Below are 16,897 nucleotides of genomic sequence, written 5' to 3' on the forward strand. Positions count from 1 at the left end.
GACTTCGGTGGTGGGAAAGATGCTGGAATCAATTATTAAAGAGGTAATAATGGGGCATTTGGATAGCAGTAAAAGGATGAGTCCAAGTCAACATGGATTTATGAAAGGGAAATCATGCTTGACTAATCTTCTGGAATTTTTTGAGGATGTGACAAGTAAAATGGATGAAGGGGTGCCAGTGGATGTAGTGTATCTAGACTTTCAGAAAGCCTTTGATAAGGTCCCGCACGGGAGACTGGTGCCTAAAATTAGAGCACATGTTATTGGGGGTAGGGTGTTGACATGGATAGAAAACTGGTTGGCAGACCGCAAGCAAAGAGCAGGAGTGAACGGGACCTTTTCAGAATGGCAGGCAGTGGCGAGTGGGGTGCGGCAAGGCTCGGTGTTGGGGCCGCAACTGTTTACCATATATATTAATGATTTGGAAGAGGGAATTAGGAGCAACACTAGCAAGTTTGCGGATGACACAAAGCTGGGTGGCAGTGTGAGCTGTGAAGAGGATGTTAGGAGGTTGCAGGGTGACCTGGACAGGTTGAGTGAGTGAGCAGATGCGTGGCAGATGCAGTATAATATAGATAAATGTGAGGTTATCCACTTTGACGGCAAAAACAAGGGGGGCAGATTATTATCTCAATGGGGTTAGGTTAGGTAAGGGGGAGGAGCAGTGAGACCTGGGCGTCCTTGTACACTGGTCATTGAAAGTTGGCTTACATGTACAGCAGGCAGTGAAGAAAGCTAATGGAACGTTGGCCTTCATAACAAGAGGATTTCAGTGTAGGAGTAAAGAGGTTCTTCTGCAGTTGTATAGGCCTCCCTGCCACAGAGGGCAGTGGAGGCCAAGTCACTGGATGGATTTAAGAGAGAGTTAGATAGAGCTCCAGGGGCTTGTGGAGTCAAGGGATATGGGGAGAAGGCAGGCACGGGTTATTGATAGGGGATGATCAGCCATGATCACAATGAATGGCGGTGCTGGCTCGAAGGGCCGAATTGCCTCCTCCTGCACCTATTTTCTATGTTTCTAAAAGACACTTAGACAGGTATGTGGATAGGAAAGGTTTAGAGGGATATGGGCCAAATGCGGGCAAATGGCACTGGTTTAGAGGGGGACATCTTGGTCAGCATGGCCTTCCACTGCTGGAAAAGTCTGATCCACTAAATCCCAATAGCACCCAGAGTTATTGAATTCAATATCTCAGCGATCCTCGAGTACGTGCCGACACTGCAATATCCTACACATGAGAGACAATTTACAATTTTACTGAAGCCAATTAACCTACAAACCTACACGTCCATGGAGTGTGGGAGGAAACTGGAGCACCCAGAGAAAACCCATACCGTCGCACGGAGAACGTCCAAACTCCATACAGACAGCACCCGTAGTCAGGATCGAACCCGGGTCTCTGGCTCTGTAAGGCAGCAGCTCTGCCACTGCACCACCGTGCCGTCCCTGTTGTGTGATAAGCTTGTGCCCATTTGTGCTGCACAGTTTGGGAACATGAAACATGAAATCAGAGAATCCAACTCACTAGCTTTAATTGACTCTTTATCTCCGTCTTGATGTTGATCTCTTTTTTGGAGTCCCATGGCACAGATATTTGTACCTCTTTGGGTCCTGAAGTCGATAACAATCTCCTTTGTCTTGCCCGACATTGGGGGAAAGATAGTTGTATTGTTCTTTCCCATCAGTGTTATGTGCTTTTGAAGCCTTTGACCAATTCGGTGGATGTATGGTGTGTATATTGAGTGATTTGTAAGTATTTTCTGACTTACAGACAAAAACAACGTATGAATGTTAAGAGCTGAAACAGTGGTGCCCTGCATCAGAGCTGCTGCCTCACAGCCCTGGAGACCCGGGTTCAAACCTGATCTTGGCCTCTGACTGTTTGGAGTTTGCATGTTCTCCTTGTCACCGCATGGACTTACCTCCCGCTGCCCCGGTTTCCTCCCACATCCCAAAGACACGTTGGTTGGTGGGTTAATTGGCCACTGTAAATTCCCCCCACTGTGTGGGTGAGGGGTGGAATCTGAGGAGAGAATAAAATGTATGATTATTATAGATGGGTGGTTGATAGCCAGCACTGACTCTGTGGGCCAAAGGGCCTGTTTCTAATGTTCTATGACACTTAACTCTAATGTCTGTAAAAACAGAAACTGTTCATTACCAGGGAACGGCCTGTATTCTAAAAATTAAATATAACAATTTATTTATTGTTACTTCAATACTTTTTAGTAATCCAAAGCGTTTAATCATTTAATTAAATGAAAGTTTGTATAGGTTGCCAAAGAGGAACCTCAGGCTTCAATGGCTTACATATTAAGTGAAATTCTCATGATGCAATGGAATTTGTTTGAAGTTCACAGGTCATCACTTACTCTCCCTATTCCTTTACCACAGTTTTGGGCAAAATCCGAAGTGCCGTCGGAAGCGCTCAGCTCTTGATGTCCCAGAAGTTCCAACAGTTCAGTGGGCTGTGTGAAGAAAACATGGTATGTGAATGCTCATTCAGTTTGCAATGCTTCACATCCTTTGACCAAGTCACTGCAACCACGAGAACACCAAGTCACATCCATGGACAATAACACCACCACGTAATTGAGCATTCTGCTTTTGAAGTGTATTCCCTGTATTAGATTAGTTCAGTTTAGACATACAGTGCAGAAACAGGCCCTTCGGCCCTCCAAGTCCGTGCCGACCAGCGATCCCCATACACTAGTATTATCCTACAGACCAGGGACAATTTTACCAAAGCCAATTAACCTACAAACCTGTATGTCTTTGGAGTGTGAAAATCCACGCAGGTCACGGGGAGAGCGTACAGACTCTGTATAGGCAGCACTCGTATCAGGATCTAACCCGGGTCTCTGGCGCTGTAAGGCAGCAACTCTGCCACTGCGCCAACATGCCACCCCATATATTTTAACAAAGGTCGGAAAACCTGAGAAAACAAAGATCTATTCATTGTGCTTACGTCACTGTGCATGTGTTCTGAAAAGAAAACAAATACAAAGCTAACAAATTATTTTCCCGTTGCTCACAGAATCCAAATGCATGTCCTCGACTGACCTCCCAAGACTTGGCAGGATTTTGGGACATGCTACAGTTGTCTATTGAGAACGTCAGCATGAAATTTGATGAGCTACATCAACTCAAGGCAAACTGTTGGAAGCAGGTGGAACTTCCTGAAAAGAAGGTATTCCAGATAGATATTCCAGAGAGACGGGAAAAAGATAGCAGTTATCTAATTTGCAGTGCTGTTCAAGCTCAATATATTTTTGCTTTGTGGTTTCACTGTGTGGAATTTGTGACAGGAATCATAGTGGGAAACCCCTTCCCAATAATTCCATGAGATTCAATGCAGCTCAAGGGTCATCTATAAATTACATTTCCTCATGAAATATTTTGGACATCCTAAAGCTACCCAGGGTGAAATCATTTAATTAAACTCGACCAGGCTATTTCAATGGATACCCAAGAGAAAGAAAAATAACAGTAAACAGTTAAATTACTAACAGTGTGGTAAGGTCAAGAATTTATCAATATTCATTAGCCACATGAGTTCAGTTTAGTTTATTGTCACGTGTACCGATGTACAAGCTTTTGTTGCAAGATAACCAGACAACGGAAAGACAATGATTGATTACAATCGAGCCATTCACAGTGTACAGATACATGATAAGGAAATAACGTTTAGTGCAAGGTAAAGCCAGTAACGTCCGATCAAAGATAGTCTAAGGGTCTCCGATCAGGTAGATATCAGTTCAGGACTGTTGCCTCGTTGCGGTAGGGTGATTCAGTTGCCTGATCTTTGCCTTATCCCAAAGCTACCCAGGGTGAAATCATTTAACTAAACTGGACCAGGCTATTTGAATGGAAACCGAAGAGAAAGGAAATTAATGGTAGACTCAGTTAATTTATAATCAATGAGGTAAGGTCATCCCACCACAACCATAGAGCAGTGCTGAACTACCGTCTACCTCTTTGATGTCCCTCGGATTATCCTTGACTGAACTTTGCTGCCTTTACCTTGCACTAAATGTAATTCCCTAATCATGTCTCTGTACACTGTAAATGGATTGATTGTTATTATGTGTTGCCTTTCTACTGACTGCTTGGCACGCAACAAAAAGCTTTTTCACTGTCTCGGTACACGTGACAATAAATTGAACTGAAGTCGAGAATTTATCATTATTCATTAGCCACATGTTAAAGGGGGATAGGTGATGAGAAAGAGCAAGTATTTAAATAAAACATTGTCATTTATTGCTCCTGGACTACGTACCACTCACAATTACCACATATCTCTTTAGTTTCATCTAATGCTTGTAGGCCCTCTCCTCCATGGACATGTTCAGCTCTTAAGGGATTGGACAGGGTCGATGCAGAAAAAATATTCCTGATGTTGGGGGAGACCAGAACCAGGGGTCACGGTTTAAGAATAAGGGGTAGGCCATTTAGGACTGAGATGAGGAAAAACATTTTCAGCCAGAGAGTTGTGGATCTGTGGAATTCTCTGCCTCAGAAGGCAGTGGAGGCCAATTCGCAGGATGTATTCAAGAGAGAGTTCGATATAGCTCTTAGGGCTAGGAATTAAGGGATATGGGGAGAAAGCAAGAACGGAGTACTGATTTTGGATGATCAGCCATGGGCCGCACGGCCTACTCCTGCACCTATTTTTTAAGTTTTGCTGGTGAGGTGCAAATCCTAGTACAAGAAAACCATAGTCTGGTGCCGAAGTTGGGTTGATCCACTTGTCGAGCCATTTAGCTGTCAAAGAAAGTGTTCTGTTCGTTTGTGTCATTTGTTGGGCACTCCTTTTAAAATTAGACTGTGAAGAACAGAGTGCAAAGCGTCTGTACACGGTGGATGGCTGAATTGTATCATGCATAGTCTTTCCGCTGACTGGTCAGCATGCAACATAAGCTTTTCACTGTACTGCAGTACACGTGACAATAAATTAAATTCAACTCAAACAATGCATGGGAAGGATGTCTTTGATCAGGAAAGGATGAACAAAGATATTTACAAGGATGTTACTGGGTCTCGTGTGTTTGAGTTATAAGGAGAGACTGGATAGGGTGGGCCATTTTCACTGGAGCATAGCAGACTGAGGGGTGAACTTACAGAGGTCTATACAATCGTGAGGGCCATAAATACGATGAATAGAATCATAGTGTCAAACATGGAAACGGGTCTTTCGGCCCAACTTGCCCATGCTGGCCAAATTACCCCATCAAATTTAATCCCAGCTGCCCATGTTAAGCTGCCATTCACGTTTGTCGTGTAAGTAGTAAAGATTGTCCCGCAGAGTAGCATGTGACAGATGCTTGATTGTGTGTCTTCTGAGCTTCCCTGTCTGTTTGTTGAGGTGCTATTTTGATGGTGGTTACTGGAATCTCGAGAGGTTCACTTGTTTCGTATTGGGATTTCAGAGAATCTGCTCTTCACAGATGGGCATGGCTTTGCATCATTCTCTGAGATCCTCTACTCACCATATGGGGTCAGCCATCAACCTATCATTTCTAGTCATGGAGTGCGATCAATGGAGTTACGTCTGAGATACCTTTTGAGTTAAGAAGACACAGAGTGCTGGAGTAGCTCAGCGGGTCAGGCAGCATCACAGAGAACATGGATAAGCAACGTTTTGGATCAGGACCCTTCTTCAGTCTGAAGAAAGGTCCTGACCCGAAACGTCGCTTATCAATGTTCTCCTGAGAAGCTGCCTGATCCACTGAGCTGCTCCAGCACTCTGTGTCTTATTTTGCAAACCTGTACCAGCAGTTCCTTGTTTCTACACTCATTGAAGAAAGGAAGAAGATTAGACTTTATTGCCATCCATCATAGTGAGGAATGTGGGGAATCCACTGTGGTGGATGGTTATGTTAACTTTTATGTAGTTGTGTGTCTTGTTTTTTTAGTATGGCTGTATGGCAATTCGCATATCACTGTACCTTAATTGGTACACGTTACAATAAAATACCTTTGAAGCCTTTGAAACCTATGAATGAATATGTTCCTTAAACACCGGAAAAAGACACTCCTTATGTTTTAGCAAAATCTGTGAAACTTGGCAAGTGTTTGAGCAGAGTACATTACATTCTGCAGATTATAGCAATGATTGCAGGTCTAATGCCTGTAAAATGTCAGAACAGTAACATGAATTGCCAACATGAAATGCCTGGTCAAATTCTGTGTTAGATGTGGTTACCAAGAAATATTTATTTGTCTAAATATTTTTATATATACTGAACTTGTTATTGTTTATTATGGGTTTTTACAGAGTAATCGGTTTACATATCTGTGTGCTGCTGCAAGTAAGAATTTCATTGTTCCATTTTGGGACACATGACAATAAAATATTCTTGACTCTTGTAATGATCACTAGTTTAGTTTAGAGATACAGCGCAGAAACAGGCCTTTGGGCCCACCAAGTTCATGTCGCTCAGCGATCCCCGAACACCAGCACTATTGTAGATTAGGATGTCTTTACTATATATATATATCACAGATTATGCATGCTACACATTCCTGTCCTGTCCAGTTCTTCATCCCTACCCTGGGCACGCCGGTCCTATAAGCCGGTGTATCACCCTCTCTCTTTAGATTTGATGCGGACCACGGGGATGAAAGCATGTTGTGTTCCCTCCGCTTGTACTGCAATAAAGACTATGAGTTCTAACCTCTATGTGTGAGTCTGACATTCAACATGGTGTCAGAAGTGCGATACGAAGCCACGCCCCCAATTGGAGACCAACAAAAGCAGCCACTTCTTTCATCCCAGTTCCCGACCTCCCATGGTCCACGTTGGCAACTGACATTTTTGAGTGGCATGGCAAACAATACCTGGTTCTAGTCGACTCGTATTCTGGATGGTTTGAAATCGATCTGCTCAGTAGCCCCACCTCTGCATGGGTAGTCCAGAAGCTGGCATGCCATGTCACTATTCACGGATCTCCGTATCAGCTACTGTCTGACAATGGCAGTCAATTTACCAGCAAGTACTTCAAAGACTTTGCTACACGCTGGGGTTTTCGTCACATCACCAGCAGCACCGAATACTCACAGTTAAATGGGCTGGCTGAACATGCTGTCAGGAGTGCCAAACAAGTGATGGAACGATCCCACAGAGCAGGATCACACGTATACCTAGACCTGCTCAACCTGCGCAACATCTCCCATGACCCAATATTGGGTTCACCCGCCCAGCGACTGATGTCAAGGCAAACCCGAGCCACACTGCCTGTAGCGAAACAGACACTAGCACCGCATGTGATCCCATCATCCGCAATCCAGTCCAGGCTACAACAAAAGCATAATGTTCAAAAAGGATGGTATGACAAGACGAGCAGACCACTTCCACCACTAGCCAAGGGACAGGTGGTCCGTCTACAAACCGACAAGGGTCACGACCACCTCGGTGTGATTTCTGGAACTGCTTCCGAACCACGTTCATATTTAGGTCAATGCTGATAGCAGCACCAACAGACGTAATAGACAGCACATCCTGCCTGTGAACGAACCAGCACCACCTCTGTATTATCCTAAACGTACAGGTATACTTCCATCCCCATCCAGCGGCATCGGCCCGACCATACCACCACTACCATGCGCTCCTGGTCCGGTCATAACGCATATGGCCACGCCGCCTCCACCCCTGCCAAGGTCTCCTGTTTCATCGGCGGGGATGCAGTTTCAATCTCCTGCACCAATTCTACCACCGATCACATCTCTGGTGACGGGGGAAAATGTAGGACTGTACCGGACGCGTGCATGTCATATCTGCAAGCCCACTGTAAAGTACCCGGGTTACGTTTGAACTTCCTTCCAGCTTACTTACACATACTATATGTACTTTATGTAATCAGTATGCAAAATGATGTATTTTGCATGCGATTATCATATCTATTTTATTAGGAGTTCATTCTTTAAGAGGAAGGATGTGGATTAGTATGTCTTTACTATATATATATATATATATATCACCATACAGATTGTGCATGCTACACATTCCTTATGTCGTCCAGTCTAGATCTTCATCCCTACCCTGGGCACGCCGGTCCTATAAGCCGGTGCATCACTCTCTCTCTTTAGATTTGATGCGGACCACAGGGATGAAAGCAGGTTGTGTTCCCTCCACTTGTACTGCAATAAAGACTATCAATTCTAACATCTATGTGTGAGTCTGATCATTCAACAATTATCCTTCACACTAGGGACAATTTACAATTTCACCAAAGCCAATTAACCTACAAACCTGGAGGTCTTTAGAATGTGGGAGGAAACCGGAACTCTCGGAGATAACCCACGCAGTCATGTGGAGAACGTACAGACTCCGTGCAGACAAGCACCCATAGTTAGGATTGAACCCGGGTCCCTGGCGCTGTGAGGCAGTAGATCTAGCGCTGCACCACCGTACCATAGCGTGATCTCCTGGTTAAATCAAATTCTGCAAGGCACTGGGCTTTTGTTGTTCAACACGAATCGAGTGAAGTATATCAATGGAGATGTTCAATTACTCTGGCAGTTTTTGTTGTTCTATGTTTCATAAAGGTACAAAATATCAGGAAATGTAACTATTTAACTGCCGCAATTGATGTAATTTGGGTGATAGCGCAACATGCAGGCCAAAAGGTTCCCAGCTTCACTCTTCATTTGTGCTGAGTTTGCTATGGAATTAGTGAGATGCTACAATTGAAGATGCCATACGAACATAACACTAACAGGAGTGGGCCACTCGGCCCCTCAAGCCTGCCCTGCCCTTCTGAATGATTGAGCTGAACATCTACAGGGCTCATCTCTTATTCTGCATCAGTTCTCCATTGCATTTAATTCCATGAACTTGCAAAATATATCTACTTCCTCTTTAAATACACTTGCTATCTAGCCTCCACAACCTATCGATTCCTTTTACTTCCAGAGATTCACCAGCGTTTGCAAGAAGACGTTTGTACTTGCCTCACTTTTAAAAGATTGCCCTCTAATCATGTAACTCTGCCCCCTGATTCTCCCACTCATGGACTCTGTGTAGAGTTTGCACGTTCTCCCCATGGCCACTGGGGCTTTTTCCGGGTGCTCCGGTCTCCTCCCACATCCCAAAGACGTGCGTGTTTCTTGGCTAATTGGCCTCTGTAAATTCTCCCTGGTGTGTAGGGAGTGGATGAGAAGTTGAATAACGTAGAACTAGTGTGGATAGATGATCTGAAGAAGGGTTTCAGCCCGAAACGTCGCCTATTTCCTTCGCTCCATAGATGCTGCTGCACCCGCTGAGTTTCCCCAGCAATTTTGTGTACCGTGGATAGATGATTGCTGGTTGGCATGGACTCGGTCAGCCAAAGGGCCTGTTTCCATGCTGTATCTCTAAATTAAATCTAAACTAATATCTTGACATCTATCCTGCCAAGAATCTCAAATGTTTCAATACGATCAACCTCATTCTAAACTCAAAAGAATATAGATCTCATGTCTATAGATGGAACAACCCACTCATACCAGGAAATACCCGAATGAACCAATTTTACACTGCATCCACTGCCAGTTTATCTTTTCTTATAGGCACACAAAGAACTGCAAATTCTGGTGTAAAAGAGAAAACACAAAGTGCTGAAGTAGCTCAGTGGGCCAGGCAGCATCTCTGGAAGACATTTTGTCCAAAGATGCTGCCTGACCCACTGTGTTAAGGGCCTGTCCCACGAGCATGCGACTGCATGCGGCAAGCGCGACCTAATGTGGTCGCTTGAGCCGTACGGCCTCGCGGGGTGGTCCCACTTCGATCACCGGAGCCGTATGGAGTTGTCGGAGCTGGTCCCGACATTGCGCGGGGCTCCGAAAAACTGACAGTGTCTAAAAATTCCGCGCGGCAACGGCCTGCCGGCCCGCAGCCGCATTGAGGCCGTACGCACCGCCTCAACGGGCGTGCGCAGCGTCTTGACGGCATACGCCTTCACTCAAACTTCACGTCAACTTACGGGATCACTCGACCTCCGCGCGGCCCCCACTTCCGGTTTGGTCGCGCTTGCCGCATGCAGTCGCATGCTGGTGGGACAGGCCCTGTACGGGGATCACTCGACCTCCACGCGGCCCCCGCTTCCGGTTTGGTCGCGCTTGCCGCATGCAGTCGCATGCTCGTGGGACAGGCCCTGTACGGGGATCACTCGACCTCCACGCGGCCCCCGCGTCCGGTTTGGTCGCGCTTGCCGCATGCAGTCGCATGCTCGTGGGACAGGCCCTGTACGGGGATCACTCGACCTCCACGCGGCCCCCGCTTCCGGTTTAATCGCGCTTGCCGCATGCAGTCGCATGCTCGTGGGACAGGCCCTGTACGGGGATCACTCGACCTCCACGCGGCCCCCGCTTCCGGTTTGGTCGCGCTTGCCGCATGCAGCCGCATGCTCGTGGGACAGGCCCTGTACGGGGATCACTCGACCTCCACGCGGCCCCCGCTTCCGGTTTGGTCGCGCTTGCCGCATGCAGCCGCATGCTCGTGGGACAGGCCCTGTACGGGGATCACTCGACCTCCACGCGGCCCCCGCGTCCGGTTTAATCGCGCTTGCCGCATGCAGCCGCATGCTCGTGGGACAGGCCCTTTACTCCACCGCTTTCTATTTTTTAAATCCATTCTTAAATACAAGGCCCAGAATTTTTAACAATATTCCTCTGCCCCTGATGCAACAAGGAAAGAGTTTCCCTGGATCTCACCTGTCACCCACCAGCCTCCATATCCAACACATCATCCTCCAACATTCGCGTCACCTCCACCATGATCGCACCACTTGTCATATCTTTCCATCTCCATGCTTTTGCGCCTTCTTCAGAGACTGCTTCCTTTGTTCACTCATCCCTTCCCACCCAAACCACCTCCGCCCCAGCTACTTTCCCCTGCAATCACAGGAGATGTAACACTTGTTCCAACACCTCCTCCAGGGACCCCGACAGTCCTTCCCGTTGAGACAGAAGTTCACGTACCTCCTCTAGCCTCATCCGGTGTTCCCAATTTGGGCGTCTGTACATTGGCGAGACAAAGCGTAGACTCGGTGACTGTTTCACTGAACACTTACGCTCGGTCTGCCAAGGCCTACTAGATCTCCCAGTACTTAACTACTTTAAATCCCCTTCCCATTCCCATACTGGCCTTTCTATCCTGGGCCTCCTCCATTCCTAAAGTGAGGCCACATGCAAATTGGAGGAACAACGTCATATTTTGCTTGGGTAGCTTTTATCCCAGCGGTATGAATGTTGAATTCTCTAATTTTAGTTAACTTTTACAAACACTCCCCTTTGCCCTCCGCTCCCTCTTCCCCCCATTCCTCCACAAAAAGTCTATATCATCCTGGTTTTTTTTCTAACATCCAGATCTTCCCTTCCCACTCCCACCACCCCCCACCCCCCACCCCCCCTCACCCCTTCGCCTCACAAACAGTCTGGAGAAGGCTCCCGACCCTAAACTTCACCTTTCCAATGCTCTCCAGAGATACTGCTTGACCTGCTGAGGCACCCCAGCATTTTGTGTCTATCTTTGGTAGAAACCAGGTTCTGCAGTTCCTTTCCATGAAGAGAGTTGTGAGTCTGTGGAATTTTCTGCCTCAGTGGAGGCCGGTTCTCTGGATACTTTCAAGAGAGAGCTAGATAGGGCTCTTTAAGATATCGGAGTCTGGGGATATGGGGATAAGGCAGGAACGGGGTACTGATTGGAGATGATCAGCCATGATCACATTGAATGGCGGTGCTGGCTCGAAGGGCCGAATGGCCTACTCCTGCACCTATTGTCTATTGTCTATCGTTTATATTCCAGGTGTGGCCTCATGAGTGCCCTGTACAATTTTAATGACATTTCCCTATTTCTAAACTCCAATCCTCCACAAAGGTATTGCGGGCAACGCAACCTTAGTAATACAATCATCGGAAAATCTTGCCTGTAAAATATGAGTATATTATCAGGAGAACCCTGCACTTCTTCCAGTAATGCTACAGGTTCTGTGCCTTTGATTTAATTTGTCATCAGCAACAGTGCAGCCCTTCTCCCGCTCCTAAAAATTACTGACTCAGAGTCAAGACAGCTGACTCTCAGAGTCAAGGATAATGCCTTAAATGCTGAGAAAAACAAGACAAATAGTCCGTTAGAATAACACTTGAGTTATTTGTTTATCTTGTCATAGAGTCCTACAGCATGGAAACAAGCCCTACGGCCCACCTTGCCCGCACCGACCAACATGTCCCATCTGCACTAGTCCAACCTGCCTGCATTTGGCCAATATCCCTCTAAACCTGTCCTATCCATGTACCCGTCTAAATGTTTCTTAAACATTGCGATATTACCTGCCTCAACTACCTCCTCCGGCAACTCGTTCCATATACTCGTCACCCTTTGTGTGAAAAAGTTACCCCTCAGGTACCTCCCCTCCTCACCATAAACCTATGTCCTCTGGTTCTCAATTCCCCAACTCTGGGCAAGAGACTTTGTGCGTCTATCCAATCTATTACTTTCATGATTTTGTACACTTCAATAAGATCACCTCTGTACGATCAATAAAATACATTTTTTTAAATTTAACTATTGCTTCCCAGGAACCCAGAGTTGAGTGGAAGCCAGCAGAATCACAAGAACATTCCATCGTAACTCTCCCTCCCAGTCTCGAGATATCACATTGACACTGTGTAGCTGGCATGTAATACATCAGAGAAAAAGATAATCGCCGTGAGAATTGGAGATGTGGTTATGTACATAATTGTTCTATAATGCTTGAGTAATTTTCATAATCATTTGGTGCGTTTCCTTAAGAAATCACAGCAACAATGTTGCCAATTGGTATGGTATTGTACTGTATGGTATTGGTACTTTGTGGTATGGTATTATAATTTGTGGTATGGTATTGTACTTTATGGTATGGCATTGGTACTTTGTGATATGGTATTGATACTTTATTTGTCACATGTACTGAGGTGCATTGAGATTAATTTCAGTACAAGTATCACTATACATAAGCACTTAGAAACATCTTAGATAAGCATCTCAGATACAGTGCAAGTGTACAGCAGTAGTAAACTGGGACAGTTTTGAGTCGCCAGTTTTGCACCATTTTCAAGTCCCGGTTGTTGTAGGTGCAAGGTTCTTGACCTGACCATGAAGGTTTGTTGTCCTGGAGGCGTTGCTGGGTCGGCCTGGCCAAGCGTAGCCGTGGTGTCCTCCGCCGCTGTAGGTCACGTGCGGTCCACAGGCTCAGCCTTTTGGAGCGGTGCCTGGTCCGGCCAAGCCCCAGGCTGTTGCAGGGCCTCCAGTGGCCCACTCCACCGTCGAGGCACCGCACTCCATCCCGCAGCCGGTCTGCTTACTGGCCCTCCATCCAACACCTTCCACTCTGGGCGGGCGAGCCGGGCCTCCAGGTGAGTTCCCAGCCCGCGGTGCGGGTCCTCGATGCTGTATGTATCTGCTAATTGTGTGTAACGGTATGGCTGTGCTTTGTCACACCTACCCGAAAGAGCAAGGCTTCTAAATGACTGGCATGTTTATTTCTGCAGGAGAAAAGAATACCCCCTCCCGTGCCAAAGAAACCTCCAAAGGGTCAGGTACCCCTGAAACGTGAAAAGTCGCTTGAAGCCACAGAGAAGCAAAGGCAGGAGGCACGGAAACGTCTAATGGCTGCCAAACGAGCTGCATCGGTAAGACAGAATTCGGCCACCGAGAGCGCGGACAGTATCGAGATCTATATCCCAGAGGCCCAGACCAGACTATAAACCACACTGGAGAGCAATGGTGATAACTTTCCAAACACAGACCTGGTTGTTTGTAACCTTCATGTTACAGGTTTATGACAGATACAACCTTAGTGCTTGTATCCCTTTAACCCTCTGAAGGAGCTTTCACAATCAGGACAATAATGAGCAGGTGTGGCATTCTTAATAAACCCAGGTTAAAAAAAAATTTGTAAACTGTTTTAGCATATTCTACCATTAATGTTTAGCTCCGTAAAATATTTGCTAACTGCCATGTCACTTGCATGGCTTCACTCTAATAGTTGTTGCAGGTGCTTTATTGAAACCCCTTTCTGGTGTTCTTGCTCCATTTAATCATCCACATATGTAGTTGCGTTACCAATACTGACAGTAGTTTTAAGTAAATGAAGTGGAAACAAAAAAATAAATATGTGTGCAGCAATAGAAACAACAGGTCTTCAATACTGATGAAAGGCCATTGATGTCTACCTGATTGTAGATGTTAAGATGTTAGGATCACGGTTGTTGATTTCAGAGTAGATGGAATGCATAACTCTCAACCACTCACTTTTGTAACAGGACTTTAACAGCAGTGGACATATACGTGCTAACAGCTCAGTGTATCAAAGGCAAAACCCACTGACATTGTTTTGCTATTGAAGTGCATTACCTTCAAAGGTTTGCAATGTTCAAGGGTTTGCAATGATGCATCAAACATAAATTGAAACCACTGAGGGGAACATTTAAAGCAATCCCATGGATCATCCTTGCGTTTGTAACAGTTTTGGAAATGGACCTTTTTAACATGAAAGACCAGCGATAGTTGCAGGCAACGCTAGAGGTAGATAGAATAAATGAAAGGCATGTGCAAAATGGGCTTTTGAATCTTTGTGTTCCCTGTTTCCATGCAAATTCACTTGTGACACTGGACTGCTCCTTACTGCCACTTTTTAATAGATAAGAATTTGGGAATAATATGGAAAACGATGTCTTTGTATCTGAACCATTAGGGTAATGTAGTGAATATACAAACTTTTGAAAGATATAGCCAGTCATATTTAAGGAGGAGTATCTGCCTATGAAATTCAGCAGGTAAGGGCTAGTGATTTTTTGTTGAAATGATAAGCTGTACCTTGAGGCCAAGTTGGTCAGAGCAAATGAGACTTTTTTAGCTGCGTCCTTTATCGATTTCCCTTTGATCCACAATACCTAATGTTCTTTGTACACACTGTTATTGATTGTATATGTTTTGATTAAGATTTGTCTAATAAAGTCCCGTTGAGAGTAAAATTATCGGTTCCAGGTGATGTAATTTGTCAGTCAGTTGAGCTCTTTCATTTTCTATATATGTTGATTTCAAATGAGTTGGAGACCTGGGCTGTTGGTGCATTTGCCCAAATACATTAATCTGTGCCTACACCATGTCTGATAAAAATGAATTGCTTTTAACAAAGCATATGTACGTTTTTGTCGAGGCAGTAAAATGTTTCTCAGTCCTCCTTGTTCGCTCTACCACCAACTCCACTTCCGCACAACTTTACTCAGTATAACGGGTGAAAGAGTGTTTGTTAAATGCACATCTTCTTCTTGCGTATGGCGTGCACAGCCTAAAGTTGTAGGTCAACTTGTTCTGTTTGATCTTGTTTGTGCACGTCGGGTTGATTGCATTAGTCGAAACAGTCGACCACATGAAGGGTGCAATCTCCGATCCCTTAAATGCACATAGTAAGTACTATGTCACTACTTAAGCACCTGGAAATATTAATTTGAAATTTCAAAGGTTATGTTCTTCAATGGTGAACCTTTGCTGTGAATTTAGCAGATAGCAAACCTGAGCATTTTGTTGGGAAATGGTACTTGCTATATCTTTGAACAAGTGAACAGCATCCATCTGTTCTCAATACTTGTGGCCAAGATGATAAGCTTTACACTCTCTCTCACACCTTTGTATTCACCTGAGCTGATCGGGGCTAAATGTGGATGTCACCCTGCATTCCTTTTTATACAACTATGTACCTATGTACCTGTGGAATTATTCTACTGGAATACATAGACTGCTTGTGATAGTCAGTAACTGTGAATAATGTTACTTCCAAACAGTGTGAAAAGAAAAACAAAGTTAATTATTTGTGCAATCTAGATCAAATCCTGGTGGCAACTGGCTGTTTAGCAAAAATCAATAAAATGTTGTTCCAATAAAACTATTCCTATGAAGAAGTAACCTGTTACTGATGAGATTTTAATATGATTGTTGTAATATGATGCTAGATTATACTATATTGTTTATTTGAAAGTTGTTAACTTTTTGTTACCTCATTTGTATTTATTATTTAAATGTAAATGGAATCCGTTAACATATCAATGACAAAAGGGGATTTCTCTGTAAGATGCGTTTCCCATTAATGGACGGGATTTTAAACAGAAGACAATTTCTGCAGAAGCCTGATATGGATTCCCACTCAAATTTCAAAATAGTTGGTGAATTAGGAAAGTTTACCTATTCAAATAAAGTTTCTGTAAATAAACTGAATGTTTGCCATTATATAAAAAAGATGTAATTAAAATCACAGTTCTGTGCAATGTGTCATCTGCAATTCTTTACCTTTCTAATCTTATGGCATGTATAGAAACTGCATACTTCTGCATGGGTGTAATGCAAGAAAGGTCTTTAAAACCTTCAACATGTCATTCATTTAGACCAGTACATGGATAGAACAGGTTTAGAGGGATATGGGCCAAACATGGACTAGTGTAGGTCGGTGTGGGCAGGTTGGGCCGAAGGGCCTGTTTCCATGCGGAAAGAAATTAAAGGACTCAATTTTATCCACCCATTAAGGTACGAAGAGTTTAGTTTAGAGATACAGCGCGGAAACAGGCCCTTCGGCCTGCCGAACCAGCTCCGACCAGCGATCCCTGCACATTAACACTATTCTACACACACTTGGGACAATTTATAATTTTACCAAGCCATTTAACCTACAAGCCTCTATGTCTTTGGAGTGTGGGAGAAAACTGGAGAAAAACCACATGGTCATGGGGAGAACGTACAAACTACGTACAGACAACACCTGTAGTCGGGATCGAATCTGTGTCTCTGACGCTGTAAGGCAGCAGCTCTTCCGCTGCGCCATCGTGCCGCACTTGCTATCGATTTAAACTGCAGTTTTGCAAATCGACACCAAGAGACACAAA

General features: G+C 44.9%; 1 protein-coding gene across 1 annotated transcript in view; it reads left to right on the forward strand.

Moving 5' to 3' along the window:
• Positions 1-16,285, forward strand: part of dlgap1 (DLG associated protein 1) — a 338,923-nt gene extending 322,638 nt beyond the window's left edge. The window contains exons 10-12 of the mRNA XM_033019586.1: positions 2,396-2,487; positions 3,039-3,191; positions 13,511-16,285. Coding sequence (XP_032875477.1) covers positions 2,396-2,487; positions 3,039-3,191; positions 13,511-13,726 — 461 coding nt within the window. The 3' untranslated portion in view covers positions 13,727-16,285. The remainder of the gene's footprint in view (positions 1-2,395; positions 2,488-3,038; positions 3,192-13,510) is intronic.
• The last annotated feature ends 612 nt before the right edge of the window (positions 16,286-16,897 follow it).

The sequence above is a fragment of the Amblyraja radiata genome, chromosome 4 (assembly GCF_010909765.2).
Source record: "Amblyraja radiata isolate CabotCenter1 chromosome 4, sAmbRad1.1.pri, whole genome shotgun sequence".
NCBI classification, from domain to species: domain Eukaryota; kingdom Metazoa; phylum Chordata; class Chondrichthyes; order Rajiformes; family Rajidae; genus Amblyraja; species Amblyraja radiata.